Below are 16,290 nucleotides of genomic sequence, written 5' to 3' on the forward strand. Positions count from 1 at the left end.
CACCTTTTGATGACAAATATGCTCTTGCGGGCAGGTGCAAATGCTGACGACGACTCCCTCGATCCTTTGTGTGCAGCAGTTGGAAATGGCCACGAGGCAGCGATTAGTCTTCTTCTGAAATACAGGTCAAAGATTATCAAGGACACCAGTCCTTCGCCACTGATCGATGCCGTGACGAACAAATTCCCCAACATTGTCCTGGTCCTTCTCAAGCACCTATGCAATTGGAGAGAAAGTCTCAATAGCCGTCGAGATGTGCGGATTGCATTCGAGTACTCCATCACCAAAGTAGATGGGAATGACAGTTTGATACATCTCTTGAACGCTGGTGTCGATGTTGATCTAGCATCGGCCTCCAACCACAAGTCCATGACCATAACAGCAATCGAAAATGGTAAATACTCGAAAGCCAGAATACTCCTAGCCAGAGGCCCAAAGATCTCTTGGGCCTGGGACCATAGGGCAGTTACCAGGTTCTTAATCACCAAAAGCACATGCTCTGAAGACATCTGTTTGATTGGAGGACTGCTAGATCTTGACTCAGTCGATACCAGCGGTCTGACTCCTCTGGACTGGGCCGTGAAAAATCAGTTTTTTGAAATCGCCCAGCATTTCCTAGACTTGGGAGCGAGGTCAAACGAGGAGGACTGGAGAAGGGGTCTTGCTGGGAACACACCACGACATGAGTACCTGACTTTTGAAAATGTTATGGATGTCATTGCGGGATACGAGGCACTTGAATCCATGCAGGGAACTCGAGCGCGATATATTCCACGAGCCTGACTCGTCGCAGGAGGACCAGACTTACCGCACATAGAAGAATGCGTTTGCAGGTGACGTTATTCGAATTTGCCCTTGAACCTATGAGACATTCTTCAATGGAATCTTCCGATATCAGAACAACGCGAGGAATAGTTATGAGCTGCAAAAGGTGAAAAGGTATTAGCTCTGGATGCCTCACTGCTTTCACTTGTTTAATGATTAGAAGCACTGAGAATTGAGTCGTGGCCTCCACTGCTTGCATGAGTAGATTACTTGGTGGAGATGGATTCCCAATGTCAACAAAGTCGCTCCAGGGAGGTGATCACTGAGCGAAACGCTAACCTTCCGAGCTTCAGGGATGACCGCTCCAATTTGGGCTTTTCTCGCTAGAGCTGGGAGGAAGGGCAGATACAGGCCAGAAATAAGACGACCTCAGAGATCTATGTAAGATGTAGGTAAAAGGATTGAATTTGGATCAAGGTATGTCACCATGTTATCCTAAATTAGAGACTAGCTATTAAGTATATCCTTGCCAGTCCAATTCATTTCCCTCCTCTAACGCCAAGTCCATCCATTTCAACTAACTCACTCATGAGGCTTGAATAAGTTCAAACTCTCCCACCGTCGCCCCCTTGCCATCCTGCTCCCAACAACCCTCAATTACCAACCTCACATAATCTCCAGACCACTGTCCCCCAACAACACTGAACGTCGTCATATTCCCAACAACAGGCACAACCTCATCCGTGCTATTTGCCGCCGACTCCGCATCAAATGGCAGATTCGGCGCAATGCCATTGATTACTATCTCAACCTCGTTCGCTGTATCAGCTACACCGCCGTCGGTCGTGTTCCCGAGATATACGATCGCTGAGCGCGCTGGACGGAGTCCCCAGTCAAATTTGATGTCTGAGATGAGCTTTGGGGCAATGGTAGACGTGTTGACTGTTATGGAAGCCGTCTCGTTTGTGACGGGTTGCCAGCGGGTGGCGGTCGCGCCGTCGATGGCAGCAAAGGGGAACTGGCCTTGTGCGTAGCGAGAGTCGGTGGTGACGGGGAGACATTGATTGATGTTGCCTTCAGTGGTGAGTTTCTGCCAATAGAGGCGGTTGGGGACGGTGATGGTTTGGTTGATAGCAAGAGTATACATGGTATTAGCACTAGTTTCGTCGTGAGATGCTACTTCGACCTGGACGGTGGTGTTGGCAGAGATATCTACGACTTTGACCGTGGGGTCGGTGGGAATGCGAGTCAATTGTGTGTGGGTGCTGTTCATGGTTGCGGTGAATGTTGCGCCGGCGAAGAAGATGGTCCGGATTCTGACATAGGGGATTTGAGGAGGGAGCGAGGGGTCAATGTACAGCTGTGGGCGAGTTGTTCGGACTCCAAGGAATCCAAATGGAACCACTTGGTTGGCTCCTCCATGGCCTGTGAGGAAGGGGAAAGCTGGCTTGGTGTTACCGTTGGTATCGGGGTCATCATTGACTTGCTCCGAGAATTGGTACCATGGCGCTCGGAGGTAGGGCTCGAAACCATTCTGAGTGTAGGTGTATGCCGAGCAGCCGGATGGTGACAATTCATTTGCGTTGATAGCAAAGATGGAGTATGTCATGGCTGGCCCATCGGGACTTTGACGATTGGCGTACTTTGTTATGTTAGTCACTACATATACATCACAGTGGAGGGAGACTCACGTAGTCCAGATCAAGCAGCTTCTGCTGGTCGGTATAATTTCTGCTGTATACCAAAGGATAGTTGATCAGGACGATATCTGCTTGCTTCACTGCAGCACTATTATTCATGGTCGAGTACTCTAGGGTGATCAATGAGTCCGCCACAGGGTATGCAATATTGTCTGCCTGGGTCTGCCATGTCTCGTTGATTGGATCACCGCGTTCGAAGCGGAGTTCGTTGGCGTGTCTCAGTAACTCGGATGAGGAAGCAAGAGTAAACGCTCCGTTGTCAATGTTATTGGCATACTCGTCAGGATCTGTCATGTTGTAGATGTCGTAACGCTGAGTCGTCTCGTTGAACTCGAGCAGGTTGGACACCGAAATAGCGACACTCTCGATGATTTGCTTGGGGCCGTTGTTGAACCAAGTATCGTTCTTGGTAATATTATACTCTTGAATGAGGTTGAAGGCAATGTCGTGGTTAAGATGATATTGGTAGTCTACACAAGGTCCAGTACCGGTGCAGTTACCATATCGTCCAGTGGTCCAAGAATACAGTGCAGATCCGTTGGGGTAGTTGTTGAATGCTGCATTGGCTAGAGCTTGTGCGTACTGCTTGATTCTCAAATTACTGATCTGCTTGCTCCAGCCGGGGAATGCGAGGTTGAGACCACCTGCCATCCAATAATCGGCATCCCAAAAGCGCAGTCCAGCATAGGAATCCGATACAAGACCGCCGACTGAGATACTCTCGTCGTTAAGTCCACTTCCGTCGGGCTGAAGTGCCTGGAGGAGGTAGAAGGCGTTCGCAACAGATGCAATCTGAAGAAGCTTGATGTCAGGATTATCTGGCAATTGCCCAGTCACAGGGTCTGTGAAGTTATCGATGGAGTCCTCGGTCATGATCTTGCCCCATGCCTCAGCATGCTCGGTTGTGAGTGCGTCCCATCCTTCGTTCTCGGCCAACTTCTGGGCAGTTCGAGCGGTGCCTTCGGCATCTGGAAACTTGTCATTTGATGCAATACCAACGTACTTGTGGAATGTGGCAGGTTTTCCAGCCTTGAGGCTGATATTGAAGGTTTGGCCCATGGTCATCTCGTTTGTGCCCACAAAGCTACCGTCCGCTTCGGCTCTTGAGGCTAGATCGGTGTATCCGTTTGCGAACTTGGCCGCAGAAATGATCCATGCTGTGACGTTTGACAATCCATTGGGGTGAACTGAGGTATAGATCGTCTGGCCATCGTCATTCATACCCTTCAAGTTCAGATATGATCGTACAGCACTTCGACCATCCAATAAATCAGTTACGGTACCGCTGATATCCGCAGATGGGGTGATGGTCGCCTTCACAGCAAGGACATTGGGTCTCTCTCTGCTGTAGATGGCAGTGTAAGACACGTTAAAGGAGGCGCCGCAGGTCTCTGGTGTCCAGGTATAGGCCCATTCAGCAATGCCCGTTTTGAAGGAGATCTTGGAGGCGAAGTTGGAAATTGTTGTGTTGCTAACGGTAGCATCTAAGTAGTCGTCGCCAAACTTGAAAACGATGGCTGAGGGATGAGGAATTCCAGAAATGAATGACTCCCAGCCGTACTGGTTCAGCCACGGGTAATTGGTCCCCGTTGCATTGTCCTGAACATCGAAGAATCCCGCGATGGTTGCAAAGGAAATTCTAGCACTGTATAGCGGCCATCCATTTGAGGGTTGTGTGCCAGTAGAATTGGTCTGATTCTTGTCGACTTCGAAGAAAGGCCCAGCAGCCGCGAGGGATGCTCCAGTATATCTTCCTTCAGTTAGCATCGTCCTTACCAGCAATTGGGACTTGGGACTTACCCGTTAGAAAGAGACAATCGAGACTGGAATTGACCGGGAATGTAAGTGTTTGCGGTCAGAGACCAGTCACTCTGGTCCCATTCGGAAAGTCCACTTGAGGGCGAGAAATCAGTTACTGCCGAAACCCTAGTGCAGAGAACGAGCGCGAGCGAAGCTGCTGCCTCACAGGCCTTCTTGATGCCAACCATTGTTCTGTACGGTCTGATGGAGAGAAGTAAGAATGGAGAAGAAGAAGAAAAAAAAACGTAAAGGGAAATCGAGGACCAGGACCCTTTAATGATATTCCAATAATTCGGACCGACAGCTTCCTAAGGTACCTACCTACCTACCTACCTACCTAGTCTTGCCTACCTAGTCTTGCCTACCTACTAAACCCAATCCTCACTCCATGGGCAGGCGAGGCAGGCCAGGCAGTCTTCCCCGCCATGATCAGCGACCAAAAAAAAAAGTCTGGACGTCAAGCTTGGATGACGCAGGTCTTCCAATCCAAGGATGACAGCGCCTTCCGAGCCTTCTTTCTGGAGACTGGGGTTGGCGAGGGTCGGGCTGGCTAAACTTGCCCATACTGTATCTGTGCTGGTCCAGGTCACTTGCAGGGCTAAGGTACTGTATTGAGTTAGTCGGTCAGCCCAGGCTGGCATGGCAATTGGACGGTCCATTCCAAGTTCAGGAACGCCTACCGTACCGTACAGTACAGTACAGTGTTCCCAGCTTTCCCATCCGTGGCTGATGGATAGACTGATAGAGTACTGACTGACTGTATGACAGTCGTTGGGAAGGGTCGTGTTGTTTGCTGTTGCCACTGCCACTGCCATTGCCATTGCCATTGCCATTGCCGCGGGGTCGAAGAGATTGGAAGTCAGGGAGGCGAAATGCTGCTCCATCCAGGTATGAATGTTCTGAACCTAGATATCTCCGAATGAAATGAAATAGGCAGAGCCAGCACAGTACATAACATTAAACTCTCGGTGAACGGGACTTTTGCACGTCCTCAAGCAGCTACAGTACAGTAGACGCAGGAGGATTTCTGCAATACTGCACTGCACTGCCATGGATGATGCGATGAACTGCCCTCCCCCTCCGCCTCCCCTCCTCGCTCGCTCGCTCACCCGCATGCAAGCTCCAGCTTAGGTACGAAAGTACTTGCCCACGCCCACGCCCACGCCCACCTCATGCGGCATTCCTACCTTTCCGCCCCGCAGCGGGGAAAGCACGCCCAAGCTCCAAGCCTCCAGGCCTCGTCCCTCATCATTCTCCGCCCTCGAGGCCCTCCACAAGCCCTCCCCTCCCGTCTTCGTCTTCTGGGGGCTTGGATGCAGACCTTCTCGGCCCTTTTTGAGGAAGATTCCTCTTGTTCGCTGATCGCCGGCTTGGAAGCTGTGACGGGCAGCCGTTGCCGAAGCAGAGCATCGGCTACGGGTTGTCGGAATCGGAATGGACATGGACATGGACATGGACATGGCTGGACTGATTTGAGTCCTGTAGGAATAGAAATGCATGGCCTGCTGGTTTCTGCTACAGTACTTGGTAATACTGGGACCTGGAGTATTGGGAGGTGACGGGAGGCTGGGCGACTGGGCGACGGGATCCATGATCGTCACCTCATCCTATGAGTTTTAGTGGGTCGCCGGCAATCCGGGTGGAAGGTTTCCTTAAGGGCAGATCACGGGCAGGCCAGGGCACGAGAGGGCAAGGTCTCGTTCTATCAGGTAATAACTTCCTGCACGGCTTTTCCTTACCTTCTCATCCTTCCCTTTATTCTTGTTGCTTTAAAAGCAGGAAGTACCACCTCATCCTATCTTTGATGGTCTATGACAACCACATTTTTCAGATGAATTCGGTTTCGTGATGGGTCTGTCCGCTTTCTACCTAGCACTCCAAATAGCTTAAGGATTCCGTGGCTACACAGCAGTAGTCTGCTCATTCCGGCTTCCTTCCAAATCTTTGAGCTTCAAACACTTTGAAAAATAAAGAGCTGCTGACAGGAGATCCAATGTTACTCAACGACATTTTTTTGGTCTCACAGCATCAAGTACACAATTCATGTCATGGATTGTGGATTTATATATCTTGCATCACGTCCCTCGTCCAACCAAATCCTCCACAAAGCTTGCGCATTCGTTCTTCTTCATCTCTCTATTTGTTTATATGAAGTTCCCAAGTCAATAGAAATGTTCCAGCTCATCAGCATCGTCACCCCACTATTGCTGACAGGATCTTTCAAGTGCTTATCTGTTTGCCATCTGCTTATCAATGGATCCATCCATTTCTGACGACGACGTGTCAGCGAGCTTAACGGGATTGTATCACTTCTGACTTCGTTTCACAGTCAAGAACTTCAGCCCTGTCTCTACCTACCATTCCTTACCTACAGACCTCAGACTATCTCGAATTCTGTCTCTATCCCTCTATCTATCCCCCAAAGCCCATCTTCCCCTCCAAAATGTCACCTCTGAAGCCCTCCTTCCCACCACGCAACCCCCTCAGCACCCCAGCAGAAGAACCTCCCTCTCTCACCACTCTCATCAAAAGCCTCAACATGGTCCCCCACATAGAAGGCGGCTACTACATCGAAACCGACCGCTCCCCACTCACCATCCCCTCCCCCTTCCCATCCAAACCCTCATCCACAACATCCGGTCTCGTACCCACCCGCCCAGGCTTCGACCCCTCTACACGCTCCCTCTCAACAACTATCTTCTACCTCCTCACACCCTCCGGACCCCAAGGCGGTTTCCACCGTAACTCAGCACGCACAGTGCACACGCTGCACCGCGGACGGGGTCGGTACGTGATTATCCACGCGGACGAGGGGAAAGAAGGGGAGGAGAAGAGAGTGGAGAGTTTTGTGGTTGGAGGGAATGTTGAGAGAGGGGAGAGGCTGCAGTGGATTGTTGAAGGGGGGAAGTTCAAGGCGAGTTTTCTGCTGCCGGATGTGGAGGGTGGAGAGGAGAGTGAGGGCTTGTTGATCAGTGAGACGGTGGTGCCGGGGTTTGAGTTTGTGGATCATGATTTTCTGGCACCGGAGGGCTTGGCTGAGCTTGTGGGAGGGGAGAAGGCGGAGGAGCTGAGTTGGTTGCTGAGTCCGTTGGGGAAGAAGTGATGTTTACAGGGAGGGGCGAGGTTGAAAGTTGTTGAGAAAGAAGAGTTTCGGCGCAGACTTCTTGAGTGGTATTGGCTTTGAAAGACTACAGCTACATGTACTAGATAAAATAGACTTGCACAAATCTTACGACTCGCTCAGCAACTAAGTTGGAGGTCCGCTCATCTCAGCTCACAGGCTTTGTGCACCAGATGTCCTACTTGCTGCAGAAGGGCGAAGAATATCATGGCGCCGTACCTCAATCAGCGCCTCATTGAGAGTAGCAATCTCCTGGCTTAAGTCCTCTCTTTCCACAGTTCTCTCAAAATTGTTATCGGCAATCCTTTGCAGCTTCTCGGTGTCTTCCTCTGCCATGGTCAAAACGCATGACGGAGTGAACATGCGAAGAGGACTGCTATTGCCAAGGAGCTGTCTCTCAACAATCTGGGGTCCAACGTGGTCGATGAACCTTGCCACTGAGAAGCTTTTGTTAGTAGAAGGTCATTGAGAAAAAGATTCTTGAAGAAGAAAGCGGACTGGGAAGTGAAGGACAGGATTGTACTTACTAGCAACCTCATACTTCTAGGTACATGCCAGGTCGTAGGACGCTGTCCACTTCCGGGTTGTTCAATAGCCACACTTTGATATCAGTCTTTAAGTGCGATACAGTAGCTGCTTAATCTGTTCTACTTCCTGCAGTTACTGCAATTTATGTTGCCATTTCAGTCATGGCGTCATTTCAGAGAGGCTCTCAGACGATCATGTCGCGGAACAAGAGTCCAAATATTGGTCTAGTCTTCGAGCCATTTGCCAGTTCTTTAGTTGCTGCGTCAGTTTCTGCCCCTAACAGCTCATCCTGAAGCCACGGTTTCGCGTTGCTCTGAAGCTCTTTAGTCCTCAGTTGCTTCTTCCAAGAAACACTTCGATCGAGCCTCCTAGGTCTTCAACCACAGTCTGGATCAATTAGACTGCTCCTGAGCCCCACAGGTCAGCATAGGATGTCCGGAGAACTTGAGGCACATTCGGCTTGAATTTGCCCATGGAATTCCCTGCCTCGACTATCGCGTATGACTTCGTGGATGCTCCTATGTGTTGATATGTCAAGCATCGACTCTCGCCATGTATTCTCATCTCGCAATGTCAATACTTGCCTCATTGATGGGGACGACGCTCTGACACCTGCGTCCATTTTGACTATGAAGTCTTCAAGCGAATTCTGTACGTTTCCGCGAACTCTCGCTGATATGTCGATAGGCAGATGGTGGTAATTTCCTTCTACAACATCTGTTGATAGCCTGGTAAACTCAGACACTCGTGCAATCATACAGTCTCGTTGCTCTCGTAGCATGCCCCGAGGGCTGCCGAGTTGGCCCAATTTCAAATGGCATCTTTCGAGCTTTCGTTGGATCTCGGAAATAGACTCGGTAACACTCTCATTTATATGATCACTATACATCCTAGTCAATGCCTGCCTCAAATTGCCGATTCCAAGCTTCGTCAGCTGATTTAGAGTTGGCCAAATGCCTTCCTGGAAGAAAGCTTGCTCGGTTCTGTCTCAAGCCTCGTTTGTTGTGTTTGTCTCGCTTGGGAGCCGATTTCGCAGTCCAAACCAACCCCGGAATAAAAATAAGCGGTTGCTTGTGCGTCGCTCATTCTTTGATCGTGTCCAAGACCTGGATTTTCAGTATTGTTGAGCTGAAGGTATCCCTCAGAATGCTTCCCAACGGTCTGCACCTTCCTGTCGCCTATTGCATTTGTCCATGATGCCAACGACTCTGTTCTCTTTGTCTGAGATATTCCTACTTATTTGCAGTATTGAGCCAGTGGCTACGTGGAATCCCAATATTTGTGTAACTACAAATAGATAACAATGATTTGAGAAATGCTTGTAATGATTAGGATTTGGGTTGGTCGACATTGAGGTCGAGGCACGCAAGCTGGCACACCAACACTGGTTTCGCTGCAGGCAAGCGTGAGAAAGAGTCCCCTGATGACCAAAAATAGAAGACCCAGCTCTTGAGAAGCTCTTTGCCGGACGTTAGAAGTGGAAAGGGAGAAGCCACAATATAACAATTCCTAGAGGACATTTTATAGAATCGGGCACACGATAAAGATTCGCCTCAGGTGGTCGACCACTACACTTCAACACCACAAGTTCGAGAGATCCATAGAGATCGAAATGTTTGTGTGTACACTGTACATGATAATCACCGCTTATCTTCTGTAGCCTCAAGACTTACAGATGGAATATTTCCACGAAGGCTGTCAGGTCCGGGAGGAATGACACAGTGCCAGTCTTGAACTTTCCCAAACATCGACTGCCCCTGGTCTAAAACCAGTCTGCCATTCTCTCTAAAGTTCAGACTTCTCAATCTCACCATAGTCGTCTGCGTCGAAATTGAATACATCGTAGCTAGCGCAAAGCTTCATTTTGCAGCTGTGGCCGGGTGGTATTGGTCCTCACTCATCTTTCTGGGCTCTCCAGGGTATATATGTAATCCGAGAAATGAAGTCCGCTCTCGTCCTCCTTCCAGAAGAGCTCTCATAAATGTCGAAATAGAAAGGACTTGCTTAATATAGTTTGAACGCTGTACTGTAGAGCAAAGCTCCCAGTCCTCTATGCAATCCATTTTCGACCGAATCGGGGTACAGCGAACGGCCCAGCAGGGTGATGAAACATGCGACCAAAACATCATTGGCAAATACTGGAGATTCAACAACTTTGTGATTCTTGATGCCTGGTTTCCCAAATGTAGGTTTAGCTGCTCGATTGGGAAAGGACCCGGTGGCTGTTGGTTCCTTTGACCTGCTTCTATCACAGCCTCTTTACCTAGTGTCTGCGAGCCAGGTCAGAAGGATGCAGGATAAAGTTTAGATATACATTCTAGCCACCAGTGTGTCTCCGGAACAGATGGCGTGTGACTTAGCGATTCGAGTTAGGATCTAGGTAGAGTCTTCGGCCCATGCGAGTTATGCTTGCAAGAGGCTGCCAAAGCAGCCAATCTGAGAAAGCATTACGACCTAAAGAAATCTGCACGATAACCTGTGGAGGCCCAGAGGTGGCGAGAGCCATGATCATCCTCAAGTCAAAGTCACCTCGGCGAAATAAAGATATAAGAATGAGAAAGGAGCCGGGAATGAAGTGGTGTTGCGAAGATTTGAAAGGAGCGTGTCTGCCCATGGAGTCCTGATGGCGCTTCGCTAAACCTATCCGGCTGGTCTGGTGTGCCGAAGACAACGGTGCTGCCAATGCTGGATGCAAGAAATGCAAGCTGCTCGATGAGACCTTTCCCAATACTACAAACTTGACCTCCTAGGAAACTGCTAATTATGTGCTTGGTAAAAAGACGAAGGTTGTGTAAATTGGGACTAAGATCAAGGTGCATTGGATTTAATAACTCCAGAACTTGCAAGTTTCGTCAAGCGGGAAAAGCGAACTTCATGAATTTGCTGAATGTCCTGTTCTGGCATGTGTCTCCTCCTTCACATCCACTATCAAAATATTTACAAGAAATCCTCGCCAATCATCGCCAGTGGGAGGCGTCCTAATCCAGCCGCCTCCACCATAACTCTCCTCTGTTGCTTGCATCTCTTTGCGAAGCGATGAGCAGGGTCTTTCCGTTATCGAAAAGTGTGTAGTTACGGACATGGCTCGCTCCAGCCATGGAAGGCACGTTCGCAACTGTCAATGGGCCGTGGATGACTTGGCCGTGAGTCCGTGTTGCTGGGATAGCAGTGCTGATCTGAAGTGGTCCAGCATAACCGATGCTGTGCCTTCCGACAAGAGCCCACTTCATAATCGTTAGCAATGAATTCTTGCATCATGAAGAAATAAAACCCTCGCAATGTCTCAAAATGCCATGGCATGTTGCTAGGTCATGAACTTTTGAGGTGTCTGAGGTAGAGATGTAGGATTCTACTTACATCGGCGTCTGACTGACCATCTCTAAAAGGAAATGTCAAATTTGCTGGTCTATCCTCGGCATCTGTTGAGGTGATTGTAGCAGACATGTAGCCGGACTTGCTGTAAGTTAAGATGCCAACTGGTGCAGAACCATAAACAGCGTCTGGTACTGGGACTTCATTTAGCCACCTGTGTAACAACCGATTAGAAACTAGAACCAGTAAAATGGGGTTTACAGATCTTTAGTCACCCACGCAGAAGTGTTCAGTAATGAGTAAGTCCCGGCTAAGACTGCAAGAATCTGGTTAGGCTGCATTTTGGCGATAGTGTACAGCAATTCTTGGACGAGTGACAGGATACTTGATCTATATCTCCCTCAAACGAGAGGCAACCCAGGGATAGGAGCTATTTAAGAGAAAAATCCTCAAGCATTAATGAGACCTTGGGCACGCCGCTTGCCCAAATCTTGGAAACCCCCCCCCCCCCCCCCCCCTCCCAAGACTAAACAGGTGTACCTTGCCATTCCAAGCACGTCCATCCCATAGGGATCATCTATGCGCTGTCGGAAGGGGTCCATTACGGAATGTTCAGTAGGTCCGGAACGAAGTAAAGCGTGTAATCTAAAGATCTCCAAGCAATCTAGTAGAAGACAGCCAGGAGCGATGCCAAACAGCTCCTCCTTGAGGTGGGTAATGACGCGCCAAGGGAGCAGGGTTGAACGACCAAATCCGTCTGAACCCCGATGCTCCTATATTGAGGTTAAGACGTTAAGCAAATCCATGCAAGTTCATCTTATCTGTGATGCTCTAGAATAAAATTGAGCTACAATCTTTGTTTGGTTTGATGTCTAACAGTACTAACTTGGGACACTTCTGATCATACTCTTCCACTGTCAGAACCGACGGCAAAGTAAACATGCCCCAAAAATTCTTGACTAGAAAGGTCTAAGACTCAACTTGGGCTCCCAATATCTCAACGCTTCCTAATCCCGGGTCGGAACAATGGAGTAGACCCATGGCATTTCTCTGGGGCGGCTGGGGCTGCTTCGTCTCATTTTTCTGACCCTGCCCATGAAATAGCTAAGCGAGCTCAAGCTGACTCGGCTGAGGCTCGAAATGGTGTCTTTGCCGAGGTATGAAAAGGGTCTGAAAGAGGCAGGCGAATAATGTTTTCTGCTCTACTCGAGAAGTCATAATGATGGAAACTTTCAATGGGTCCGGTTATTGCCCACTAAAGATGCGTCTGTTACAAGCAGTGTTGCTATTCAACAAACAGACCCAAGGTAAGATTACAAGTAGCAGAGAGGAGCAAGGGTGAGAACACCACGGACTCAGGAGACATGCTTGGCAAAGTAAATATCATTGGAGAACTGCGGGGCAAACGGTGCGGGGAATAGGTTTGGCTTGGTCTTTTAGACCCATAATCATTGCACCATGTCTGTGGCTAGACTTGACGGATTATCGGGACAGCAGATCGGTATTAAAATATTCACCGAGCTGGAGCAGCGGCATTATTTATGATAATTCAGACCTCGAAGGTCTCATTTGTTCTCCGGGAGAACGGGCCACAGTTAAGGGAAAAGTTCTTCTGTCTCTTGTAGCGGAGCATGGGGCTGAATCTGGTTAGTCAGAAGCTATCATCATCAAGGCCGATCTTGCGAGGCCGCTCGAAGATATCCCAGAAAGTATCTGTGCATACCTTCGAATTTGAGAAATTCTGCCCCATAGCAGCAAAAACAGGTTCGCACAAGCGGAATATATTGACTCTATGAGTGACGCAACATGACTTTGAAATGAGCGATGGAAGTGGTGAAGCGAAGGATTTTTGAAAAGTTCGGCATTTGACATTTACTCATTACACAGAAGATTGCACCCGCAACTTCCTTCTACCAACCCAATATAGTTCCCGACCATCTCATCAAGTCCAAAACGCCAATTAACCATGCAAGCCATATGAACCAGTTTTCAAGCTTTACCTGCAAGAAAATCCTCAGTGACCCACCGTTGCCCAAACCTTCCTACCAAAGTATTAAAGCCGAAGACGTCTACCCAGAAAGCCTAGATTCTATAACATAAAAAAGAGGTAGTTGTACACAAACATGAATGACATGCCGTCATCGAACGTTTTTACAAAAGATTAATAGCCCCGACGTCTGGCGCGACCATGTCCCAGATCGATGCTTTTCATCTCTTCTAGAAGAGCCCAGGCGTCCCCACCACTAGGTTGTGGTGGCGGGGGTCCACTCATACTCATTGGTACCTTTGCAGGAATGGGTGGAGGACCTGTAGTACCTCTGTATCCAGGACTTCCTCCATAATTAGGCGCATAGTTCTCATTCGATTGAAAATCGGTCGAATGAGATCTTGGAAGACTTCGTTGAGCATAAGTATTGTCCTGATACGGAGTAATAGGAGCCAATGGACTTGAACCTTGTACTGGATGACCCGACATTCGGTTTGCCTTCTTCTGAAGACGATTACGGCCAGTAGGGGTTGCTGGATCATGAGGCGGGGTATTGGTCATGTAGATAGGCGATGAAGTTGCCATTGACTGAGGTCTGCCAGCCTGTCTCAATTGTCGGCGGCCAGTGGCCGAAACTGTTTGAAGGCCACTCGGTCGTGGTCTGTAGTTTCGATCTGGAAGTTGCGAAGCGTACTTCGGACCCTTTGATTCTAGCAGGGGCGCGTAGTTTGATTCGGGGATGTGATCACTTGGATCAATCTCCCGCCCGTCATGTGTGATAATCTTTGCATCAGGGTCAACGACCTTCGTGTCGTATGCCGCACTAAGTGATGGAGTAGAAGCCGAGCCAGCCAGACTTGGGTTCAGGGCATTGTAAGAATCCGGCCCGAAAGGGATACCCGACAACCTTCTCGTGTCATCGGATGGTCGTGGTGAGGGACTGACAGATTTCCTCATAGGCCGAGGATCGGGAGAGATGGCTCTAGGCTTGACTATTGGGACCGTTGCCGTGGAAAATCGACTTTGGCGATCATCGTATGTGGCAGCGGCTGGTAGGAACGCAGCATCGTTTTCCTGATAAGACAAAAGCTTGGGCTTGTTCTGTTGATGCTGGGGCGAATCGTGGTATCTCCCTCGAGCCGAACTGCCCGTAACCTGGTTGTAACTCGCTCGCTTCTCATCATAGATTCTTTCTGATATCTCTTGTGCAATCATAGGATCCATGCCAGGAACCAATGTCGCTGGCACAGGAGGAAGTGAATAGTTAGACATCCCCATTTGATCCTCGGATTGTCCTCGCTGCCGCTGATAGGCAAACGAAGCTCCAGCCTGGTCTTCTGACTGCCCTCTTGGTCGTTGATAACTTGTAGCACTACCCATCGGATCCTCACTCTGGCGCCGATGGTGATCCTGTTGCTGCATTGGATTGTAATATGTTCGGGATGAGACCGACATGTCTGGTTGTGATCGGCCACGAAGAGAATTCTGAGAATTCTCGTTCGTATATCCGATGGAGCTGCTCGAATACTGATGAGTTGGTGTGGGTGCGTTCGACTTGCTATTCCTCCCCGACGCAGAACTACCTCGGCCACTCAAATTCAGAGGTGCTGGTGAGGGGACTTGATCGTATCGCTTTTCATCGTATTGCGAAACTCGCGATCCGTGTCTGAGCCCAGAGTAGTTTCCGCCAGGAGAGGGTGGTGCATCTTCCACTGTCGGCTGCATTGAACCATAGTCCCCATTATACCTTGAATCATAAGACTGATGACGAGGAGGAGACTGTTGATAACCGCCATTTGCCGATCGCCGAAACTGCTCCTGCGTCTTTTCAGGACTGTACGCTTGGTACGAGTTGCTGTGTGATGGAGATGGTACAGAGTGGCGATGGCCTTCGTGAGTTGGAGTGCCATATGGATTTGGGGACCGATTATCTTGAGAAAATCCATAGCTTCCTTGAGACTCTAATGGGTGCGGACTGACATGACCACTCCCAGCCCTGGTTCTGTGTGCTGGTGGAGGCGGAGGAGGCCCGCCAGGACTTGGAGGGGAACCAAAGTCGTCCGGCTGAGGGAGTTCATAAGGACTTTGCTGTTGGCGAGGGTTAAACATATCTCGAGGGACACTGTGATCTTCATCTCCTCGGTAATGCTCGGCTGAGTTACTGTGAGAGTATTCACTCCTAGAAGCTGCATCATAGGTCTCGTAATGATCGTTTGGCGGTATTTGTGATGGTGAAGCGGCTGTGAAGTTTCCTGGAGACTGGCCGTACCCATTCATGTTTGAAATGGAGCCATCATCATAGCCCTGAGACGGAGAGTAGTTTCCTGGTGCTGTGGCATATTCCATAGTCTGGAGAGGCGATTGGTTTGGTATATAGTTGGGCGACTGATAGCCTCGCTGAGGCGTATGTACATGCTCAGGGATCGCAGTTGGTGGTGTCTGGTATCCTCTTGGCGGTGTATGAACATGGTCTGGAATGCCTCCGGGCGTGTTCTGGTAGCCTCTTGGAGGCATTTGTATATGATCCGGTGTCATATTAGGCGATGGCGGATAGCCTCGAGGTGGAGTTTGGGCATGGTCTGGAACTGCGACAGGCGAAGCTGGTGCCCCAGTAATAGGGTCGGATGGCAGAGGTCTTCTTTTTACTGCAACTCTGGGTTGTCTAGGTCCTTTAAGAGAGTCCCTGCTCCCATCATCTATACCGTTCGTGGCAGCTTGTCTGACCTTCTCTGGCTTCTCCTGCTTCGGTCGCGAGTCGTAGTATGTGATCTCGATCCTGATTTCTCCCGCATATTTGCCCTTGCAACTCAAATTATGCCACAGATCGTTCTGCCCGCCGCCAGGGATGACAACTTCTTTCAGGTCGACCCATGTCTCTCCAATCAAGTCTGTCTTCTTGTCATCATTGAAAACCGATACTTTCAACTGGTAGTAGTCGGGGGAGTCGTGAACGGTATATCGGAGCTCTTGGTCCCTATACAGTTATTAGCAAATAGGCAGTGCTGGCACGAATAAACTTACCAACGTGGCGTTTGACCTCCCCTACGATCGGTATCTGTCTTCTTTGCCTCCTTCCC

The 16,290-nt window shown here is 49.5% G+C and overlaps 4 protein-coding genes across 4 annotated transcripts; 2 read left to right on the forward strand and 2 right to left on the reverse strand.

Annotated features, from left to right (window-relative positions):
• Nucleotides 1–18: 18 nt before the first annotated feature.
• ONS95_003947 (uncharacterized protein) lies at nucleotides 19–783 on the forward strand (the record flags this gene model as incomplete). Its single annotated transcript, XM_058497282.1, has 1 exon — nucleotides 19–783. The coding sequence occupies one exon, from the start codon at nucleotides 19–21 to the stop codon at nucleotides 781–783; it is 765 nt and encodes a 254-aa protein (XP_058353225.1).
• Nucleotides 784–6,708: 5,925 nt separating this feature from the next.
• ONS95_003948 (uncharacterized protein) lies at nucleotides 6,709–7,368 on the forward strand (the record flags this gene model as incomplete). Its single annotated transcript, XM_058497283.1, has 1 exon — nucleotides 6,709–7,368. The coding sequence occupies one exon, from the start codon at nucleotides 6,709–6,711 to the stop codon at nucleotides 7,366–7,368; it is 660 nt and encodes a 219-aa protein (XP_058353226.1).
• Nucleotides 7,369–10,892: 3,524 nt separating this feature from the next.
• ONS95_003949 (uncharacterized protein) lies at nucleotides 10,893–11,567 on the reverse strand (the record flags this gene model as incomplete). The annotated part of the gene is made up of 3 exons (XM_058497284.1): nucleotides 10,893–11,138; nucleotides 11,272–11,440; nucleotides 11,506–11,567. 3 exons carry the CDS (start codon nucleotides 11,565–11,567, stop codon nucleotides 10,893–10,895), a joined length of 477 nt encoding a protein of 158 aa, XP_058353227.1.
• Nucleotides 11,568–13,387: 1,820 nt separating this feature from the next.
• Nucleotides 13,388–15,748, reverse strand: ONS95_003950 (uncharacterized protein; the record flags this gene model as incomplete). Its single annotated transcript, XM_058497285.1, has 1 exon — nucleotides 13,388–15,748. One exon carries the CDS (start codon nucleotides 15,746–15,748, stop codon nucleotides 13,388–13,390), a length of 2,361 nt encoding a protein of 786 aa, XP_058353228.1.
• Between the last annotated feature and the right edge of the window lie 542 nt (nucleotides 15,749–16,290).

This window comes from Cadophora gregata, assembly GCF_030347475.1.
Source record: "Cadophora gregata isolate MNR1 chromosome Unknown scaffold_13, whole genome shotgun sequence".
NCBI lineage: Eukaryota > Fungi > Ascomycota > Leotiomycetes > Helotiales > Ploettnerulaceae > Cadophora > Cadophora gregata.